The sequence below is a fragment of the Leptopilina heterotoma genome, unplaced genomic scaffold, assembly GCF_015476425.1.
Source record: "Leptopilina heterotoma isolate Lh14 unplaced genomic scaffold, ASM1547642v1 Lhet_232, whole genome shotgun sequence".
Classification (NCBI taxonomy): domain Eukaryota; kingdom Metazoa; phylum Arthropoda; class Insecta; order Hymenoptera; family Figitidae; genus Leptopilina; species Leptopilina heterotoma.
The window spans coordinates 1,622,833-1,645,302 of record NW_025110949.1 but is presented as its reverse complement, the minus strand read 5'-3'; the positions used below and the strand labels follow the sequence as shown (position 1 = coordinate 1,645,302).

The following is a 22,470-nucleotide window of genomic DNA, read 5'->3' as shown; positions in this document are numbered from 1 at the left end:
AAAAAGGAAAATCACAAAACTTGTCGAGCTTACAATCACTCTTCTATAAAAGCTTTCTATCGTATTAATGTCAAAGAAATGAGGATGAAATTTTTTTCCCGCAAAAGATAAGAGATCTACAAACTACAATGTCGTAAATGCTGTCTCTCTCTCTCTCTCTCTCTCTCTCTGGAAAATCTTGAGAAGAGCAAAACTTTCCATAGATTAAAACGTCCCCCACGGCCAATATAGGATTACTCTTGTTCCGCAGTACTAATCAAACAATTTGGAATTCCTTTAAAAAGTTGATTGCATTATCTGATATCCTTATCGCCACAGTGGATTAATCAGTTGAAAAAACAAAAAGTCGAAGAAAAGTTTCGAATCAGAGAGAAGAGAAAATGTAATAAAGGAATACACCTTTCCCCAAGTAATAACCTCCTGTGTATTGTGGTATATATGTGTACTTTAACGTAGAGAGAGAGAGAGAAAAAAAAAGTCTTTGAGAGAGAGAATACTCTCTTTCTCTCTCTCTAGAGATATACCTCTATCACTAGAGTTCCATTGGGTACCACCGTGCTTCCGGTTAACCCAACCCGTAGATTAACCCATTCTACAGAAGAGGACAAAACGCTAAATGAATCGTAAAATTCCACTTCCGACCTCGCGGTTCTCTACGGTTCTCTACTCGGTTCGACTATGTTGAAACTAAAAGTAGAATAAATCGCGAACAATCGAGCGAAGGCGGGTTAATGAAAAGTCTACAATTCCACTTCTCTCCTCTTTGCCGTTTAATTAACGGTGTTCATCCAAATCGTATATGCATATCTTCATTTGCAACATTTTCAATGAATCGATGTATCTTCATCTTTGAATTTAATCACCGCATTCGAATATAACGGCGGGTGAAAAAATAAAGGAATACAGATGACACAGTATATAGTGAGACCTCAATAAAATACATACGCGGATGTAAAAAAATACGAGATCGATTCTTCTCTTTTTATTCTTTTTGTTTTCAATGACAAATATTCGCATACAGGAAAATTGCTTTCTGCAGTTGTTATTATTAGTGGAAAATTTTCAAGCAACGTTTGTTTGTTACCCAACTTTGGAGGTTTTTCCTATTACAGAGAGAAAAAGAGAGTATGTGAAGTATGGATGAAAAATAATCTGTCAGAGGAAAAAAATATGGCGTTTAATTGAATATTTTATATAGCTTCGATTTTCTTCTCTATGCTGGATTTTTGATGGTCTATAGATTGAAGGTCGTGTTTCTTGTTTCGTATAGTGATTCCAAATAACATAATAGTTATTTAGAGTATTTGAAACGAGTTTTTCTAAGAAAATTATTTTTGATAATTCACGTCGAAAAATTCCATGGAAAAAATTGGTAAAATAATCAAATTTTTACAGAGATTCAATTATTTTGGTAAATAATAAAATTCTTATTTGGAATTCAATTATTTTGATAAATAATAAAATTCATCGGAGTAATTCAATTATTTACAAAAATAATAAAATTCTTCGCAGAAATTCAATTATTTTATGTTCCAAAATTTTTAAAAATTCTCGTCAAAATTTTCATTATCTTTAGAAATAATTGAATTCTTCTAAAAATGTTTCTCAATTCAATAATTTTTAATAGGTATCTACTATTCTAATAAAATATTTCAAAAGAATTTAATTATTTTAAAAAAAAATTTAATAAAATTTTTCGCAAACTTTTAATTATTTTCAAAAAATAAATAAAAATTTCACAGGAATTTCATTATTTACAAATTTTATTTATAAATTTCTTCGCAATCATTCAATTATTTTCATAAATTATAAAATTTTTACAGGAATTCAATTATTTTGGTAAATAATAAAATTCTTATCAGGAATTCAATTATTTTTATAAATTAGAAAATTGATTTTAGGAATGGAACTATTTTCATAATAATAAAACTCATCGCAGAATTTCCATTATTTTCTTCTTCCAAAATTCTTCTTATGAATTCCATTATTTTCGAATGTAATAAAATTTTTCGCAGAAATTCAATTATTACATATGCTTAAAAATTTTTTTAAAATGCCACGTTAAAATTCCAATTATCTTTCAAAATAATAGAATTCTTCTTCAAAATTTAATTATTTTCAAAAGATTTGACAACATTCTTTGCAAAATTTCAATTACTTATTCAAAACTTTTCCTCAATTCAATGACTTTCAATATCTACTATTTTCAAAAAAATTTTCAAAAGTTTTCAATTATATTTAAAAAAAGTGTTGATAAAAAAAAATTCTAAGCAAACATTAAATTATTTTTATAAATAAGGAAAATTTCACAGGAATTCAACTATTTACAAATGTTTTTTTTCAATTTCTTGTCAATAATTCAATTATAAATAATAAAATTTTTTATCGAGATTTAGATTATTTTCATAAATAATAAAACTCATAATAGAATTTCAATTATTTTTAATACAAATTTAAGCGAATTCATCGAAAAATGTAATAGAAAATTTTATTAAAATTTAAAATTCGTCGAAAAAATTCAATTATTTAAAAATTTGTTCATAAAATTCTTTATGAGGATTCAAATTTTAAGAAACATTTAATTATTCAATAAATAATTTACTTTTGTATTTAAATAATTGAATTCATTTAAGAAATTTGATTAAAATAGTAGATTTAGAAAATATTTGAATTTCAGTGAAGAATTTCATTATTTGTAAAATGTAATTGAATTTTTGCAAGAAATTTTTGAAAATAATTACATTTTTCAAGGAATTTATTTAAAATTGTATTAAAAATAATTGAAATCCTATGAGAAATGTTATTATTTATGCGAAAATAATTGAATTCTTACAACGAATTTTATTACAGTTTTTATATAATTGAATTCTTGTGAAGGATTTTATTGAAATTTTTGTAAATAATTTAATTTTTTTTAAAAATTTTATGGAAATATTTATAAATAAATTTATAAATATTTATGGAAATTATTATAAAACATGAAGATATCAATCAAAATCTTAATTTCTATGGAATAATAAAAATGAATTAATTTTTATTTAAAAAGGAATTTATTACTCGATTTCTGAATCTTTTCGTTATTTGGACCAAAATAATGCAACTTTTTTCTGAATTTGGTACAAATTTTTAGGTTGATTTCTAAATTACCGACAGTTGTACTATTTTCTCGGGGGTCACTAGTATTTTTTCCCGAATTCAATTAAATTTTTTAGGTAGATTTCTGAATTATCGACGTTTGTACTATTTTGTCGACGTTTTTTCTCGAGGAATATGAACTTTATTTTCGCGTTTTTGAAAGTATTTACTTCATTAAGGATTAAACGAAGTTCCAAAACTGTTTTTCTCCAAATTTTCTCATTTTTAGTAAGATTTCTGAATTATCGACAAGTGTACAAATTGCCGATGTTCTTTTTCGACAACTATAGAAATCTTACTCTTTGGATATTTAAATTCTCTTACTCGAGGTCCAAGGACAGTGACAAAGCTATTTTCTTCTCAAATCGTCTATTATTGTTAGTTAGATTTTTGGATTATCGACAGACATACGATTTATCGACGTTCTGTCACGAAAACTATAAATGGTATTATCTAAATATTGACAGTATTCGTTTATTCCAGGTCTAAAGTAAGTGCCACTACTATTTTCATCTCAAATCGTCTATTATTGTTAGTTAGATTTCTGAATTATCGACAATAATTATATTATTTTTTCAGGGTTTTCTTCGAGAACAATGAATTTTAATTTCTAGTTTTTGATTCTTAAAGGATTAAACGAAATGCCACAACTATTTTTTTTTCAATTTGCTTTGACGTTTTTTTAACAAGATTCCTGAATTACCGACAGTTTGAATTTCTCGGCCATTTTTCTAGAAAATTATGAATGCTTTTTCTTAGGTCTTTTCAGAATTTGTTTACTCACTAACTAAATTAAGTCCCTTAACTATTTTTTTCCAATTCGCTCAAACATTTTTTTTCCATTAATTTCTGACTTACCGACATATTTCCAAATTGACAACGAATTTTTCCTTTCGCAATAATTTTTTTTCTTACAAAAAATTTGAATTATTTCCCCCCTCTTCCAATATAATCTCTGGTAAAAAATGCAAAAATAAAAAAAATTTCTAAATCTAATTTTATCAACAATTTATTTCAAAAACTCAAAAAGTAACGGCTCTGAAAAATTGAGGAAATCAAGTACAATATGGTGAGAATATGACAAATATGTATTGACGGGGATAACACCAAGGGGAAGATGGGTGGAAAAAAAATAAAGAAACGAAATAGAGGGAATTTTCCGTGTTGGGGAGCATTCAAGTCAAGAGATTCGAGCAGAAATCTGCAGTTGCTTGGATTCGGTCCATGCTTTTGCTTCCGTGAATCAAGAAAAAAAAGAGACGGAGCGAGAGAAAGAGAGAGAGTAGAGAAAGGGTTGGGGGGGGGAGAAAAAGGGGACTTCCATCGCGTGCCAAGCCTCCCGATTCATCTACCCTGTATTACACATACACCCACATATGTACATACACAAACACAACTAACTGTGTTTTTCGTTCTTTTATCGTGCCGAAAGGATTTTAACTCGGGCGCTCTCTCGGCCAAATTTTTACATGGTTCGTTGACTCGAGTGAAGAAACACTTTTTGGACACTCTGGTCCACTCGAAACCTTTCAAAAAAAAATAATAAAAATTCACCTGTATTGGAAGGAGTTTTCTTTACATTAAAAACATATTTCACTTCTTGTCTTTTCTTTCCATCAGGACAAATATGTATTCAATTCAAATAACTAATTATTTTAAATTTTTCGCAAGAATTATTTTCAATACAATTTTATTTCAAAATATCAGAATTCAATTATTTAAAATTTTTCGCGAGATTTCAATTATTTTCAAATCAAATTTCTCGAAAGAATTGAATTGAATTGAATTATTTTGAATTTTTAGCAAGAATTCAATTATTTTAAAATAAAGTTTCTCGAAGGAATTCAATTGTTCTTGAAATTTTTGATAAATTTCTTGACAGAATTTCAATTATTTATTCAATAAAATTTTTCGATAAAAATTTATTATTATTCAAATCTTTTTATAAATTTCTCTTCAAAGTTTTAATTATTTTAAGTTCCTTGTAAGAATTCAATTATTTTCTGTACTATTTTATTAAAATATCAGAATTCAATTATTTTGAATTTTTCGCAAGAATTCAATTATTTTCAAATGTAATTTCTCGAAAGAATTGAATTGTTCTTAAAAATAATAATATTCTTGTGAGAAATTTCAATTATTTATTTCATAAAATTTCTCGAAAAAAATCAATTATTATTCAAATTTTTTTATTCTTGTAAAAATTTCAATTATTTTAAATTGTTTGCTAGAATTCAATTAGTTTCAATAGAATTTCATTAAAATATCAGAATTCAATTATTTTGAATTTTTCGCGAGAATTCAATTATTTTTAAATAAAATTTCTCGAAAGAATTGAATTGTTCTTAAAATTTTTTATTTTCTTTGCAGAAATTTTAATTATTTATTTAATAAAATTTCTCAAAAAAAATCAATTGTTATTCAAATTTTTTTATTCTTGTAAAAATTTCAATTGTTTTAAATTATTTGCAGGAATTTAATTATTTTAAATACAATTTTTATATTATCAGAATTCAATTATTTTGAATTTTTCGCGAGAATTCAATTATTTTCAAATAAAATTTTTCGAAAGAATTGAATTGTTCTTAACATTTTTTATTTTCTTGTCAGAAATTTCAATAAAATTTCTCGAAAAAAATCAATTATTATTCAAATTTTGTCTAATTTTCTCGTTTAAATTTCAATTATTTTAAATTCTTTGCAAGAATTCAATTTGAAAAAATTTAATAATTCAAATTCATTTTAAATTAGTTGCATTTTTAATATATATTTAATAATTTATTAATAATTTTAGAAGTAATGAAATTTTTTAAATGTTTCATATTAAAATCCTAAAATTAAAAATTCTGAGGAATTAATTTTTTTGAGAAATTTTAATTTCAAATTTTTTTTGGAAATTATTTGAAGTTTTTATTTTTTTTATAACATATTATTTAATTGAAGAATTTCACAATAATCGAAATTGTACTTTTTGAAAATCTTAATTCCTGCGTGGAAAAATAATTATAATGATTAAAGTTTTGTCTAAATCAAACGCCTTAAAAATTTGCAAATAAAAATTAAGAAAATTAATTATTGAATTTGAATAATTTTAATTAATTTAGCCGACGATTCTCTAATAATTAATTGATTCTTCAATTTAGTTCTATATATTAAGGAGGTTCTCTCTCTACGTGGTTAGTCAAAGCAATGTCCATTTAAATTTTCATTTGAATCACGTAGTACAAGCGCAACGCTTGACAACGTTGGATTTATGCTTCCTCTTTTCCGTTTCGTGTCGTCTGCAATTGTTTGTTTTGTAAATACATACGGTAATGTGATATCATGTCGGAAAATTTAGAAAATAGTGCTGAAAAAAGTGTAAAAAATTATTATTGGAAGGGTAAAAAAGTTACCAAAAAAGTGTACGAAAATCGTTGTCGAATGCAAAATGTGGGTAAAAATCTTCGGAGTGTTTATGGCATTAAAAATGTTGAACCTAACCTCAAAAATGATTCAAACTGTGAATTTGTAAAGTGCGAGTCTGCTGAAGGCAGACGAATCGTGCATTTAAAAACGTTGGCAGAACAACTTAATTGTAAAAATTGTAAATCTGTTTTATCATTAACAGACATTGTAAATGAAAAAAGATTTGGTTTGGCATCTGTTTTCAATGTTAAATGTAACACGTGCTTACTTTCCACACAAGTTTCAACGGACAAACAGCACATTGTATCCGGTCCAAATATGCATAAACATTTTGATGTAAACACAAAAGTTGTTGTTGGTGAGTATAAACAATTATAATATCATTTTTTGTAACAAAATGAATGAAGTAAAATATAAGCATCTATTTCTAGGTACACTGAATGGAGGAATGGGTAATACTCACTTAAATAAAATTCTGTCGTCTTTAAACATTCCAGAATTCAGGTGGAATAATTTTAAAGTACACGAAAAAGAAGTAGGTATCGAGGCTGAAAAAATGGCACATGCTAGTTGTTTGAAAGCAGCTAAGGAAGAAAGAAAGCTTACTATAGAAAAGTATGAAGAAGTGAAACGATTGTTGTAAGTGTTTTTTTACATTGTTCGATACGTGCATTTTGCGATCATATATTGTTTATTATTGCATTTCATATAATTATAATTTTAATTGAACACTTTTTGATTAAGAATATCTTTTCCATTTATTTTTATATTATATGAGATCTTTTTCAATTGCTTATTTTTTATAATGATTTACAAATTTTTTTTTTACAACGATACAATTTATTTTTTAATCAATTTATTGAATCATAATATATAAAATCAATTTAAAAATCTATTAACAAAGTTTTTACACATAAATTATTTTTCATGTTGTGGAAAAAATAATTTTTTTTACATTTTATGTATATATATATATTAAAGGATATTGATATGTACAGTGTTTATAATTCTGTTATATCTATTTTAATTGACTTTGAATAAGATTTTTCTTTCATTATCTTATAAAGCTTATTTATTCTCTTATTAATTTATGAAATCAATTATAAACTATCCAAATGCTTTATTGAGCACATGAAATTTGTAATGTAAAGAGATCTTGAATCTTTTCCAATAAATTGATAAAATATGTATATTAATTGTAAAAAATAGAAGAATAAACAATTCTTTTTTACTAAACAAAGAGATTGAAACCTATTTATTACGAGTCCTTAATTAGATATTTTATTTTATTTCAGGCCTTCAAATTTAAACGTCGAGTTTATGTTTCCGGACATTCCGAATATTCCGAATTTAATAGTAGAGAATTTTAAAATTTCGGCAGAAAATAAAGTACGCATTGCCGCATCTTTTGATATGGGTTGGTTTACTAGGGGAACAGGTAGAACGTACGACAGCATTTCGGGCACTGGGTCACTTATAGGGTTTTTTTCTAAAAAAGTTCTTTCTTACGCAACATTCAATCGAAAATGTAGGATGTGTGAAAATGGACATGCGAAAGACGATCATGATTGTCGATTGAATTTTGAGGGAAGCGCGAAGGCAATGGAACCTCAGGCAGCTGTAGAGATTATTGCAAATAATTCAATTTTAAAAGAATGCAATTTAGAGGTGGGAGTAATGATTGGCGACAATGATAGCAGTGCAATCTGTGTAGCACGAAACGCAAGTGCTCATGATATTGTAAAGCAAAGTGACATAAATCATACCAGTAAAGGTTTGACTAATGAACTTTTTAAAATTCAAAGTCGACATAAAGAGCTAAATGCAACAAGTATAAAATATTTACAAAAGTGTTTTAATTACAGCATTGCTCAGAATAAAGGAAACTGTGACAAATTGTCACAAGCTATTCAGAACATACCATATCATTGTTTCAATATTCATGATAATTGTGGAACGTGGTGCACATTCTCAGAAAATCCTGAAACTTATAAGCACGCAAATATTGATGACGGTTTCCAAGATGAAAAACTTTTTGAGGATTTAAAGTGCCTTTTTAATATTATGGCCAAAAATGCTAATCGATTTGCTGCCGGGGTTTCAAGTAATCCTAATGAAAGCTTAAATGCCACGATTGTTAGTAAAGCACCGAAAAGTCGGGTTTATGGAATGTCAACATCAAGCGATGTTAGAGTTGCTTGTTCAATTAATAAAAAAAACGAGGGTGAGAAATATGTTCCTGATTTATTAAATAAATTAAATGTATCTCCCGGACAGCACACTAAGAAATATACCAACAACGTAGATGAAAAAAATAAAAAGAGATATTTAAAATCTCAAACTCGTCCGTTTAAAAAACGAAGGTTATTTCTAAAAAAACAAAAAACTGAATTAAGAAATAAAAAAGAACTTTCCGAAGGAACAAATTATTCACCCAACATTGGACTTCTTACCGCTTTAGACGAAACAATTCCTCTTTTCAATGGCAAAAACAATTTTAAACCTATTGTAATATTTTTTGACCTGGAAATAGGAAGTCTGAAAAAAGATACTGACATTTTGCAAATCGCTGCAAAATATAAAGACTATCAATTTTCAGTATATATTAGTCCAAGTCAAAAGATTTCGGAAGAAGCAAGTCTTGTTAATGGGTTGCGATACATTAACGGTCAATTGCTTCTCCACGGAAAACCAGTGGAATCGGTTTCATTAATGGAAGCAATACTTGCATTTTACGAGTTTCTCTACTTTTTTGGAAAAAAATGCATACTTGCAGCTCACAATTGCAAATTTGACTACCCGCGTTTAATGTTGGCGATTGCGAAGGTTTTTATGTCAAAACATTTTGGATCAATAGTTGCAGGATTTTCTGATTCATTGCCCTTAATCGCGAGGTCTACGGGTAAAAAGGGGAAAGGGCAAAATAAATTGGAGAATCTCGCAAAAGATTTTGACATAAATACAGACGAGGCTCATAATGCAATATGTGATGTCCAAATGCTAGAACAAGTTTTAATAAAATTAAAAATTTCTGACAAACAGATCGTCGAAGCCAGTGTAACTTGGGATGCAATTGAAAAAAAAGCAACAACTGGAAAGAAATCAGTAATTGGAAACAGAGCAGCAATTAGAAAAAAAGCAAAAGTGTCAAAAGGTTCAACGTTTCTAAACCAGCTAGATCTCTTGAATGAATGTACTACATATGCTACGAGGAAGAAGATAGCAGCTGCAAATATCACGTACGAAAATATTGTTGATGCTTATAAAGAAAATAAATTTATGGGTCTGCTAGACATTTTAGGCGTCGATGAAAATGGAAACGTGAAAGTCACCAAACAGCGAAGAGTGATCAATAAAATTGTTGAGTTTTTAGAAAAAAACTCCAAATAATCATGCCAAATTATGTAACTTAATCAAAGCGAAATATTTAAGTGCATATTATTTTTACTATTTATTATTTTTATTATTTATACTGTCAAAGAATAGATAATGTATTATATTTATTTATTATTTACAATGTGTTGCTAAGAAAAACAAAAAAATACCTACATATTGTATTTAATTGTTAAAGCATAAGAAAACAACGAATTTCGAGTTCTTCTTAACATGTTATAAGTCTGTTGTTAAAGTTACCAGCAGCAAAAAATTACTCACTACGAATTGTTGACTTCGTAAAAAAATTTCTTACCAAATTTTAGTTGTAAATTATCTAATACAAAATATTGAAATTTATTTCATTATATGGTTTTATGTATGTAAGTTTTATGTATTTATTGTATGTATTATTTAGAAAAAAATATTTATTGCGTTTTTATAAAATAGTAAAATGTGATACTACAAATAAAAAATAACTATATGATTTCAACAAAAATATTTCACGTTTTGTTCACCCAACCAAAATTTATATATTATTTATTTATTAAATTTAAAAAAATTTAATTTAACTTTCAATTTTAATTAATTGAAATTATTAATTATTCTTTTCATTTTACAAAAATTTCAATGTTTTATAAATTTTTTGAAAAGTGTATGAAAATTAAAAATAATTAAATTAATTTTATGCATATTATTTTTCAAAATTTTTAATAAAGAATTTATTATTAAATAAATAAATATTTATTAATTATTATTCATTATTACGAATTAATATTAAAATTAACTATATTACTTTCAAATTTCGCGCTTTTTCTGTACCTAACCTACAAGATGCACCGTTGCCAAGCGTTGTACTGAGTAAGTTCTGATTGTCAAAATATGGTGTTTTTTTAAACAAAATAATTAATTTTGAGTGTTCTAGGTAAGGTCTGACCAATTTTATTTTAATTAATTATATATTAGTTATTTAACTATAGGTATAAAAAGTTTGACTAATATCTGTTTGTCAGGTTTATCATAATTTGAGATTGAAAACCAAGAAAATTCAATTCCCCATAAGACTCAGTGTTAAATGTAAAGAAAGAAAATTATTTATATCTTTTGTCACAATCAACCTAGACCTGTAAAAATTTAACTACATCTTCCTTAAACCATTATCTATTAGTATATCAAATTTCATAAAAAACTGTTTGTTATTTCTGTTTGCGAGAGAACCTCCTTAAGAGTTTTTCCCAGAAAATAAGACTTTTTCTAAATTGATAATTTTTTAATGCTTTTGAAATGAAATGAATCAAAATGAAAAAAATTTTGTCAATTAATTTTTATGTATAAATTTATGAAGACTGATTTATTTAATTTTCTCGAGAAGAAAGAAAAAAAAATAAAAATTTATGTAGAAAATTTTTTGAAGGAACGGAAGGGGGGAGGTACATTATTTACCCGATAAAATGAAATGAAGTGAAAAGTTTTTGAAATTTCTATTAAGACAACTGAAGAATATCTTTCTCTTCAATTCTCTTTAACTATTTGTGTTGGAAACAAAGTTATGAATTGGTTCCGCCAACTTTTCCAATTTATGTTCTGTATGCGATAGCTAGCTCGAATACAATCTTAATGAACCTTCTAGCCACTATTTAAATTTAATTATTATGCTTAGGTGTAGAGGTATTTCGTAGTTGCATTGCACGAACTTCTCCTCTCTCTCTTGCTCCTCAATGACTGGCTGTGACGCATACACTTGCCAATTATGCGTTAATGGGGTAATCGATACACGGCGACCCGACACACCTTCCGAATGGTATCCAAGAGCGTGGGGGGCTTTCATATATACATACCACTGTCTCGATATAACGTTGTAGAGTAAATTTTCAATTTTTTTCCCTCTCTCTCTTTCTCGTCTACCCTCTTCTATGTATATTATACTCCACCCAACTATCGAACTAATGCACATAATTGTTCGTCCTGTAATGTAAAAGTAAAATTGGTATTGTTTTAGCCATTTTACGATCATGGGAAAATGTGTATGTATATATAATATTTTCCTTGGATGGAAAATACAAAATTAAGTCGTAATAAGTAAAGCAGCTTACGCTAATGAACGCAACTGTGCCTTGCTTCGTTGCTCGCTCTTCGCTTCAATTTTCCTTCGATATACCCCGAGGAATTTGCTTCTATTTATTTATTTTAATTATAGCTTTTAAAATCTTTTTTTCGGTAAATTTAAATATATAATTAGTAGTTGTAATAAAAAAAACGTATTTATAATAAAAAAAATACTTCATTTTTATGACTTAATCAATTATTCAAAATTTCATGATATTGACTTTTAAACAAGTGGATTTTAGAAATATTTTAGCTAAAATTTCTAGAAAAGAATTAACTATAATAATTTGAATGTTTTTTCATTCATTCAGGTAATGGAATTGAGATATTTTAATAAAATTGTATAGAAAAAAAAGGGAATTCTTGCAAACAATTTAAAATATTTAAAATTTTTAGAAGAAATTTATAAAAAAAATTTGAATAATAATTGATTTTTTTTGAGAAATTTTATTGAATAAATAATTGAAATGACTCACAAGAAAATTAAAAATTTTAAGAACAATTGAATTCTTTCAAAAAATTTTATTTAAAAATAATTGAATTCAGATATTTTAATAAAATTATATAGAAAATAATTGAATTCTTGCAAACAATTTAAAATAATTGAAATTTTGACTAGAAACCTGTAAAAAAATTTGAGTAATAATTGATTTTTTTTGAGTTATTGAATAAATAATTGAAATGTCTCACAAGAATATTAAAAACTTTAAGAACAATTGAATTTTTAAAAGAAATTTTATTTGAAAATAATTAAATTCTCGCGAAGAATTCAAAATAATTAAATTCTCGCAAAGAATTCAAAATAATTGAATTCTGATATTTTAATGAAATTGTATTAAAAATAATTGAATTCTAGCAAACAATTAAAAATAATTGAAATTTTGACGAGAAAATTATAAAAAATTTGAATAATAATTGATTTTTTCGAAAAATTTTATTAAATAAATAAATAATTGAAATTCTGAAAAGAATATTAAAAATTTTAAGAACAATTCAATTTTTCGAGAAATTTTATTTAAAAATAATTGAATTCTCGCGAAAAATTCAAAATAATTGAATTCTGCTATTTTAATAAAATGATAGTGAAAATAATTGAATACTTAGAAAGAACTTGAAATAATTGAAATTTTGACGAGAAAATTATAAAAAAATTTGAATAATAATTGATTTTTTTCGAGAAATTTTATTAAATAAATAACTGAAATTTCTCACAAGAACATTAAAATTTTTAAGAACAATTCAATTCTTTTGAGAAATTTTATTTATAAATAATTGAATTCTCGCAAAAAATTCAAAATAATAAAAATTTTTACAAGAAATTTATAAAAAATTTTAACAATAATTGCATTTTTTCGAAAAATTTATAAAAATTTTTAAAGACAATTGAATTTTTTCGAGAAATCTTATCGAATAAATAATTGAAATTCTGGCAAGTTTATCAAAAAAATTTAAGAACAATTGAATTTCTTCGAAAAATTTTATTTGATAATAATTGAATTCTTGCGAAAAATTCAAAATAATTGAATTCAAATATTTTAATAAAATTGTATAGAAAATAATTGAATTCTTGCAAACAATTTAAAATAATTGAAAATTTTACGAGAAATTTATAAAAAAATTTGAATAATAATTGATTTTTTTCAAGAAATTTTATTGAATAAATAATTGAAATTCTGACAAGTTTATCAAAAAATTTTAAGAACAATTAAATTTCATCGAAAAATTTTATTTGAAAATAATCAAATTCACATATTTCAATAAAATTGTATTGAAAATATTTGAATTATTGCAAAAAATTTAAAATAATTGAAATTTGTACAAGAAATTTATAAAATAATTTTAATAATAATTGAATTTTTTCGAAAAATTTTATAAATTTGTACAAGAAATTTATAAAATAATTTTAATAATAATTGAATTTTTTCGAAAAATTTTATTCAATAAATAATTGAAATTTCTGACAAGAAATTTATCAAAAACTTGAAGAACAATTGAATTCTTTCGAGAAATTTTATTTGAAAATAATTGAATTCTTGCGAAAAATTCAAAATAATTGAATTCAGGTTCAGATTATTTTTGGAACAGAATTTTCAACAGGAATTAAGACATTCAAAAATTTCAAATTCAAACCTTTTTTAAATTCGAGAACTTATAAAAGTATTTTTATAAATTATGAAGAAATCGATCACTCCGAGAAAATAATTAAATGGTTGCATACAATTTTATTAAAAATTTTTTAAATTATTGAATTTTTTTTTGGGGAATTTTATTAAAATCGTAGATATTAAAAATCATTGAAAATAGAAAAATGCATTTTATTTTTAAAAATAATTGAAATTAGAACAAGAATTTCTTTTGACATTTATGAAAATAATTGAACTTTGGAGAAGAATTTTGTTATTCTTAAAGATAATTGGGATTTTCTCAAATTTTGAACATATAGTTGAATTTTATAAGAAGAATTTTATATTTTTTGAAAATAATTAAATTTCTGAAATTATTTGTTATTTCTCCGAAATTGATTTTTTTTAATGTTTTCAACAAAAATTTAAATTAGAAAATTTTTAATTTTAATTATATTTTAAATAAAATTAGCAAAAAAAGAAAAAATACTATAAATTTATGTTTAATAATACAATAACAGAAGTCGTGCACTCGGCATTGTGTTTCAAGAACCGAGCGGTATGTTTACATTTTGAGAAGGTAAAGGAATAAAGGTCGAGTAACGAGGCCATTGCCGGGTGGGATCAGAAATATATTCACAATATTTATTTAAAACTCATCAGTTACAATTTATTCCTAAATCGGGTTACAAGTTATATTTCATATTCTCACAGCGAGCGGATTAATTTTTAATTTTTATAATATTTTGCTTCTTTATTATTTTATTCCATTTTAAATAGTGAATGTGTAGCTTTTAAAATTTTTCATTTTACGAATATTCACTGAAAACAAATTTTTCCAACATTAATCCTTTAATGCCGTAAAATTTGTAGATTAATTTGTATATATTTTTTATTTAAATATTAATTTCGTGGGGAAAATTCAGCAAAAAGAATAATTTTATTTCGAATTTTCAATATTTAATATTTAATAATAATAAATATGTGAAGAAATAACAGTTTTTACAAAAACAATTTTATAATACAGTAAAAAAACTAAAATAACGTAAAGAGATAAATAGTTTAGAGCTAACGAAAATTTAATTTCGTCATTTAGTACCTATGTTATAATTATTTAAAATACAAGCAAATTTCTTTTTCAATTCACCAGCGGATGAAATGCAAAATTATTCTATTTTTGTATAGTTATTACGAAAGCATAGAAAATGAAAATAAAGTGGCTTGAAATTAACTTTATACCGGGCTTTAAAGGATTGAATGTCGTGATTCCGGGAGTGTATTAAATTTTTTTTTAAATCGCGTGTGATATTTTATAACGCAGCAAAAAAATGTTCGTTCGAGTACATTTTCGAGAATAAAATATTCAGGTATATGAAATTGGCATTGTAAAAAAAAATGTTTGTTTAAACTTTTATGAGAACTCTTTTGATTTTTGTAAAAAGCTTTTTTTAAATAATGTAGTTGCAGTTAATAATGTTCATATGCTGGAAAAAATGGAAAAAAATGGAAAAAAATTAACTTTTATTTCTCATTGTTGAACTGATAAATAAAAAATAATAACTGTTATTAATAATAAATAATAAATTGTTTAATTATTGAATTTTATATTGTATATAGAATATAAAACTATATATAATATAACAAATATCGAATTTTAAAATAAAATGTAAATATTAAATTTTATAATATAAAATAAATAATACATTGGGAATTACATGAGAATAAAATATTCTTATAAAATTTTATAATAGAATGTCAATACTAAATTTTATGGAAATATTTTATTAATAAAAATTTAATATTTATATATGTAAAGTTCATATGCGATAGATCAAAAGCGGACGTTATTCTGAAAGAGAGTTTTTAATAAAATCATATCTCTATTATTAAATTGTTAAATTATTAAATTTTCTAAAGTTAAATTGATTTGAAAAAATTTTTTAATAAAATATTATTCAATCTTAATCTTGTTAAAAATTCTATTTTCCAACACTGTTTTAACTTAATTATTAAATTGTAAAAATCATTAAATTTTCCAATGTTTAATTGATTTGTAAATTATTTTCATAAATACATAATACAACTTAATTATTCTTAATTTTTAATACACTTTTAGTGGAATTCCTCGAAAAATGAAATTATTCTTAAAAATTTTATTAAAATTCAGCAAAGAAATTTAATTATTTAAACATTTTTGCTACAATTTATTTATTACAATTTAAGTATTATTTTCAATACATTTTTAATTAAATTTCTTCAAGAAATTGAATTATTTTAATAAATAATGAAATTCTTTGTAACAAAATTTTTTCAAAATAATTTTCATAAAATTATTCGAAAAAATATAATAAATTTCAAAAATTTGTCAAAATTCAATTTTTTTCAATGTCGACTATTTAAATAAAATTTCACAAAAAAATTCCATTATTTAAAAAGAAATTTTAAAAAAATTCGTTTCAGGAATTCAATTATTTTAAAAAGTATTCTAATTCTTCGCATAAATCTAATTATGTTAAAAAATTTACAAAAATTCTCGTCAAAATTTCAATTATCTTTATAAAAATAAAATTCCTCTCCGAAATTCAATTATTTTCAAAAATTGTAATAAAATTCTTGGCAGAATTTCAATTATTTTCAAAAATTTTCTTCATTTCAATTATTTTTAATATCTATTTTAATACAATTTTCTAAAAGAATTCAATTATTTAAACAAAATTTTAATAAATTTTCGTATACAATTCAATTATTTTCAATACAATTCTTCTTAAGAATTCAATTATTTTCAGAAATAATACATTTTTTATAGAAATTCAATTATTTAAAATAAAATATGAAGAAAATTCTGGAGAATTAAATTTTTTTTTAATTTTGATAAAATGCTTTATAAATTTTAAAAAGTATAAGAAAATTGATCATAGAATACAATTTTTTTTTTTGTAAAATATAACATTCTTCGTAGGAAAATAATTATTGTCAAAAATGTTTGTAAAAATCTTCGAAAGAATTCAATTATTTTCGTAAAAAATAAAATTCTTCGAAGCAATTCAATTATTTAAGAAATTTTAATAAAATTCTTCTTAAGAATTTAATTCTTTTTGAAAATAAAATTTTTCACAACAATTTAATTATCAAAAAAAAAATTTAACTAAAATTCTTTTTCAGATTTTAATTATTTTCAATTTTTTAATGAAATTTCTCGATGTAATTTAAAAATTCTCGTTAAAATTTTAATTATCTTTAGAAATAATTAAATCATTATTTACAAATTTTTTTTATAAACTTTTTCGCAATCATTCAATTATTTTCATAAATAATAAAATTTTTACAGGGATTATTTTCAAAAATTATAATAAATTTCTTGTCAGAATTTCAATTATTTTTATTACAATTTTCATCAAATTTTTCGACAAATGAAATTATTCTTAAAAATTTAAGTAAAATTTGTCGAGAGAATAATAAATTATTCCTAGGAAAATAATTATTATCAAAAATGTTTGTAAAAATCTTTGAAACAATTCAATTATTTTCGTAAAAAATAAAATTCTTCGAAGCAATTCAATTATTTAAGAAATTTTATTTTAATATAATTCTTTTCAAGAATTAAATTCTTTTCAAAAATAAACATTTTCACAAGAATTCAATTATCAAAAGAAAAATTTAATGCAAAAATCTAATTATTTTTAAAACTTTACAAAAATTCTCGTAAAAATTTCAATTATCTTTATAAAAAATAAAATTCCTCTTCGAAATTCAATTATTTTCAAAAAATATAATAAAATTCTTGGCAGAATTTCAATTATTTTTAATACAATTTTCATCAAATTTCTCGAAAAATGACATTCTGTATGAAAATTTAATTTTAAGATACATTTAATTATTTAATAAAATATTTATTTTTGTAGTTAAATAATTGAATTCTCGTAGAATGTCCTAATAAATATTGATTTAAAAATGAATTTCAGTTAAAATTTTAGATTATAATTGAATATTGAAAACATTATAGCATTGATTTTTTTTTAAATAATTGAATTTTCAATAAGTTTCAAATGAAAATCTCTGAAAATTTTCACTTTTCATTCTTTTAATTAAGAATTCTGTAGAATTAATTTTTTTCAAAAAATTTAATGAAATTTTTTAAAAATTATTTAAAGTTTTTAATTTTTAATTTCTAATACACTTAATTGAGGATTGCCAGTCTTATCGAAATTTCATAAAATCAAATTGTAAACAAAAGAATTTTAAAATTCTCAAAGAATTTTTTCAAAAACTATTAAAAAAAATTGACCTGAAGAAGAATTTTAGTTGGAAATTCTAGAAATGAATAATCGTCATGATGAAAATAATTTTTGAAGAAGTTACAGTAACAAAGCAGCAAGTTTTAATTATTATAAAACATGAAGAAAGCGATCACTCCAAGTCGAAGACTCGGAGTGATCTATTTCTTCATGTTTTATAAAAATATTCTTATAAGTTATTGAATTTCAAATTTTTACAAATTTTAATTTCTATTTGAAGAAATAATAATGATTAAATATTTATTTAAAATTTTAAAATGAAGTTATTGATATTTTCCTAATAATTTTCGTATTAAAAACCTGGAAAAATTCCAGGTTAAAATTTGTTAATTTGAAAAATCTGGAAAAGTCAGGTAATTTGAAAAGAGCAAAAGCGTGTCAACCCTGAATAAGTACAAAAAGTTATTAATAGAATGATTATTTTTTAGTGACGAAAATGATTATAAATACGTAAAATTTGTCTAAATTGAAATTAATTCAAAAATGGAAATTTTTAATACTCTTTAAGCAAACTGAAAAGATTGACTTTATATTAACTCTATTTTAAATTTATTAATTATTAAGTCTTTATATGTTACTATATATTTAAATCGGAGACAAACTTTTTGAGGATAAAAATGACTTATTATCAATAATAAATAAAAATTTACAGACAACTTCATGTAAACTGTGTTTCGTGAAGTTTTTTCCTGTTCCTCAGTCTGTACAGTTGCAAATTCATAATCCCCGTACAATAATTAATGAAATTTACAAATTCATCGAACCTAGAAAACAAGGTTTTTGTCATTTAAATAAATAATAACTTTTTGTCTCGTTTGTGGTTTATTAATTAGTAATAAATTTCAGAACAATCTTATTAGTTAGCCAATAGTACACAAATACTTTCGATGATATTGATTCGAAAGTGTATTTACGTGACTACATTTATCAATTAGATGGATATGATATTTGCAATGCAAAATAACATTAGTAATGTCTTTATTTTACGAGGTTTGACTCAGGTGGTAATAATAGGTACGCTTGCAATAATTGTACGCGGTTTTACCCCCATCGGCAATAATTCTGAGAGTGGGCTTTGCTTGACGTTAAAGGTTAAAAGAGTGCTAAGTTATAGAGTTTGACGTTTTTACGGTTTGCTTTCATGGTCACGGAGAAATAAAAAAGAAAGAAAAAAAAAAAAAAAAAAAAGAGAAACCGCGCCTGCCTGAGGAGGAAACACTTCCGACCTATTGCTTGAGGTTCGTGTGTATAAGATTTTACTTGGAAGTAATACTCGCGTCTTCCCCTTATTCTTTTTTCCACGAAGTCTTGATCTTTAGTGATGACTTCTATATAAACGTCAATAGTCTAATGACTTTTTGCGGTATATAGGAAAATTGTCAGAAATCTCGTTAATGGATATTGTATTTCTTAAAAACGAATTTCTCTCTCTTCGTTTTTCTCTTATTTTCAAGATAAGATTTGTTTTAATAAATTTTTTACAGTTTTCGATTTTTTTATTGCGTTATAACTTATAATTTTTTCTTTGGATCAGGCCTGAATTTTATTAGACAATTTTCCTTGTTCAAAGTTTTATATTTCATTGATTTGCAATTTTGGATCAACTTTTGTATAAAATCAGAAACTTTTTAAGTTTTTACCAAAAGAAAATTCCTCCTATTTTAAGAACTCTTTAAATATATTTTTGAGAAATGAAAATTCTGATAAATATACTTTCAGAGGATTTATTCATGCACCACAAATATCTAATAATTGTTTTACAAAATTGAAATTCTTCTTTTGAAAATTCGATGAAGAGGTGAAGAAAAAAGAATCGAGTTGAAATAATGTGAATTTTATTGAAACTAAGTGAAGCGGCACTAAATAATAATTCCGAGTGCGCATAAGTAGGGAATTCTCTGTCTTTATTGAGCGCATATCCTGGAAAAGGCACTACTGGATAATGGTTTTCGAAGGGGTCGACAATTAGATATGGAGTGATCTGGCCATTTGCCAAATGGAACCTTTGTTACCTCTTTCAGCACTTGTAACTTGAACTCTTCTCCGCGGTTGTCCAGCTGTGGGAAAGGGGACATGTTTCCTTTCTTTTTTGATTTTGGGAAACTTTTTTTTACTCTTTTTATTACTTTACTTGAAAAAAAACTCCCTTTTAAAAATTGATTCCCCCCTTTTTATCCCTTTTTACCACTGTGATCTCTAATTAATATTAAAATCCAAAAAATTAGAAATTACTAGTTATGAATAGTTTTATAATTGTTTATAATTTTTTTTTGTTTTCATTTTTCGATTTTTGATAATGATTCTAAAATAAAAGTGTTTTTTCTCTTTGTTTCAGGTGAGTTAGACTTCCTTTCGAGTTTATTTCGTAAGTAAATATAAAATTTAAATGTTTCCTGGATATTATTATATTGTTACTTCTATTATTTTTTATAAAAATTTTTTAGTTGGCAAATAAAATTTGGCGCCGAGCACGAAATGAAGTAGTCAACAGATTTACAAATTACACACATTACGATAGTGGCAGGTTCACACGAATCAAGTGAAATACATGCGATAAAAATTTATTAGCTTGATGTGCAGTACGGCACGAAATTGTCGTAATTCACGAATACTTGTTGGTAGCGCATCTGCACGTGAAACTGCTTCCCTCCTCGTCCTAATAAATTTTTCAACTATTTCACATGTATATATGATAGGAAAAATGCCAAAAATCGTCCGCGTATTTCAATATACAATTTTTTATGCCTATCTTGTCCTCCGCGTGATATTTATATTTTATACTCGATTTTTTTTTTTTGAAGTGGAAGAGATAGAGGGGATAATAATTTTCAGTATTATATACGACTGTAAATTGTCAGTTGAAAAATGAAAAATCACGAGTATAACATGTAAATTACACACGCAGAGAGTGAGAATATACTTATGTGGTTTCTTTGGAAAAATAAGTAATTCGAGAAATAACGATCGCGAACGAGTCAACATATATACACTATAAAACAGCATTTCCATTTGACACGGGTTTTATTCGATTTACAGACAGCTTCGTTGGATTATATGTATACTCGGTACATTAGGCATGTTATGTTGGCAGATTCGCGAGTCAGTTGATATGGCATAGTTGAGGTGGGTGGGTGGGGAGAATAAACACTTCTCTTCCGAACCATTTCTTCCATTTCTTCCTCTGGTGTGTGTGGTGTGTGTGTGTGTTTGTGACTCCTCTAGATACTCTATACGCGAATATTGTGTGTATTGCAGAATATGATTGTGTGTTATATTCTATAGCGCATAGGCGTTTCATTGTGTCATATCTGATACAAATATGCCATACAACGGACATAACCTTCACGTATAACAGTAATCGATAAAATTAGCCATCCCTCTTTGCTTTGACGGTGTGTTTCCCTGTCATATCTTGTCACTCTCTGTGTCTATCCCATTCTACTCGTTACATGTGCGTTGCTTTGTATGGTCTGTAACAATTTGTTGATACTGCCTTTATGCTTCAATGGTGCTAAAACATTAATGCTTAAACTGTTATTGGACTTTTATTTATGATTTCGAGCTCGGATTTTTTGATTGAGTATTATTTTTCTTTTTTATGGTATTAAAGTTACTTTTTTAATTACTTTTTGTTTTTAATTTTACTGAAATTTTGAGATTTATATAATACACTCCTCAAATTTCAAGTTATAAATTTTTCATAACCACAACATGAAAATATCGATAACTCGATGTGATCGATTTCTTCATGTTTTTTAATAGTTAAAGATGACCGAGTGATGAAATCATTATCAATTATTTTAATTATTATCTCGATTATTATTTTCAAGAATTTCTAATTAAAATTCTTCTTTAAATCGATTTATCTATATTAATTTTTAATAATTTTCGAAAAAGATCTTTGACAAATTATCAAATCCATTTGTTTACAATATTCAATTTTACGAAATTTCAATTATTCGTAAATTCTTCAATTAAATAGGATTAAAAAATAAAAACTTCAAATAATATAAAAAAAATCCGCAATTAAA

At 24.5% G+C, this 22,470-nt stretch overlaps 2 protein-coding genes across 3 annotated transcripts in view; both read left to right on the top strand.

The window, feature by feature from the left end:
• LOC122502531 (roundabout homolog 1-like) overlaps window positions 1-22,470 on the top strand; it is a 510,500-nt gene that overhangs the window by 78,603 nt on the left and 409,427 nt on the right. The window contains exon 1 of one of the 2 annotated variants that reach the window (XM_043612640.1): window positions 15,471-15,511. The exons of the other annotated variant lie outside the window; for it this stretch is intronic. The gene's annotated coding sequence lies outside the window, so the exon portion shown is untranslated. Of the gene's footprint in view, window positions 1-15,470; window positions 15,512-22,470 lie in introns of those variants that run through there. 2 annotated transcript variants of the gene reach the window in all.
• On the top strand, window positions 6,302-10,274 carry LOC122502532. The gene is made up of 3 exons (XM_043612641.1): window positions 6,302-6,901; window positions 6,975-7,182; window positions 7,839-10,274. The coding sequence occupies exons 1-3, from the start codon at window positions 6,460-6,462 to the stop codon at window positions 9,931-9,933; spliced, it is 2,745 nt and encodes a 914-aa protein (XP_043468576.1). The 5' UTR covers window positions 6,302-6,459; the 3' UTR covers window positions 9,934-10,274.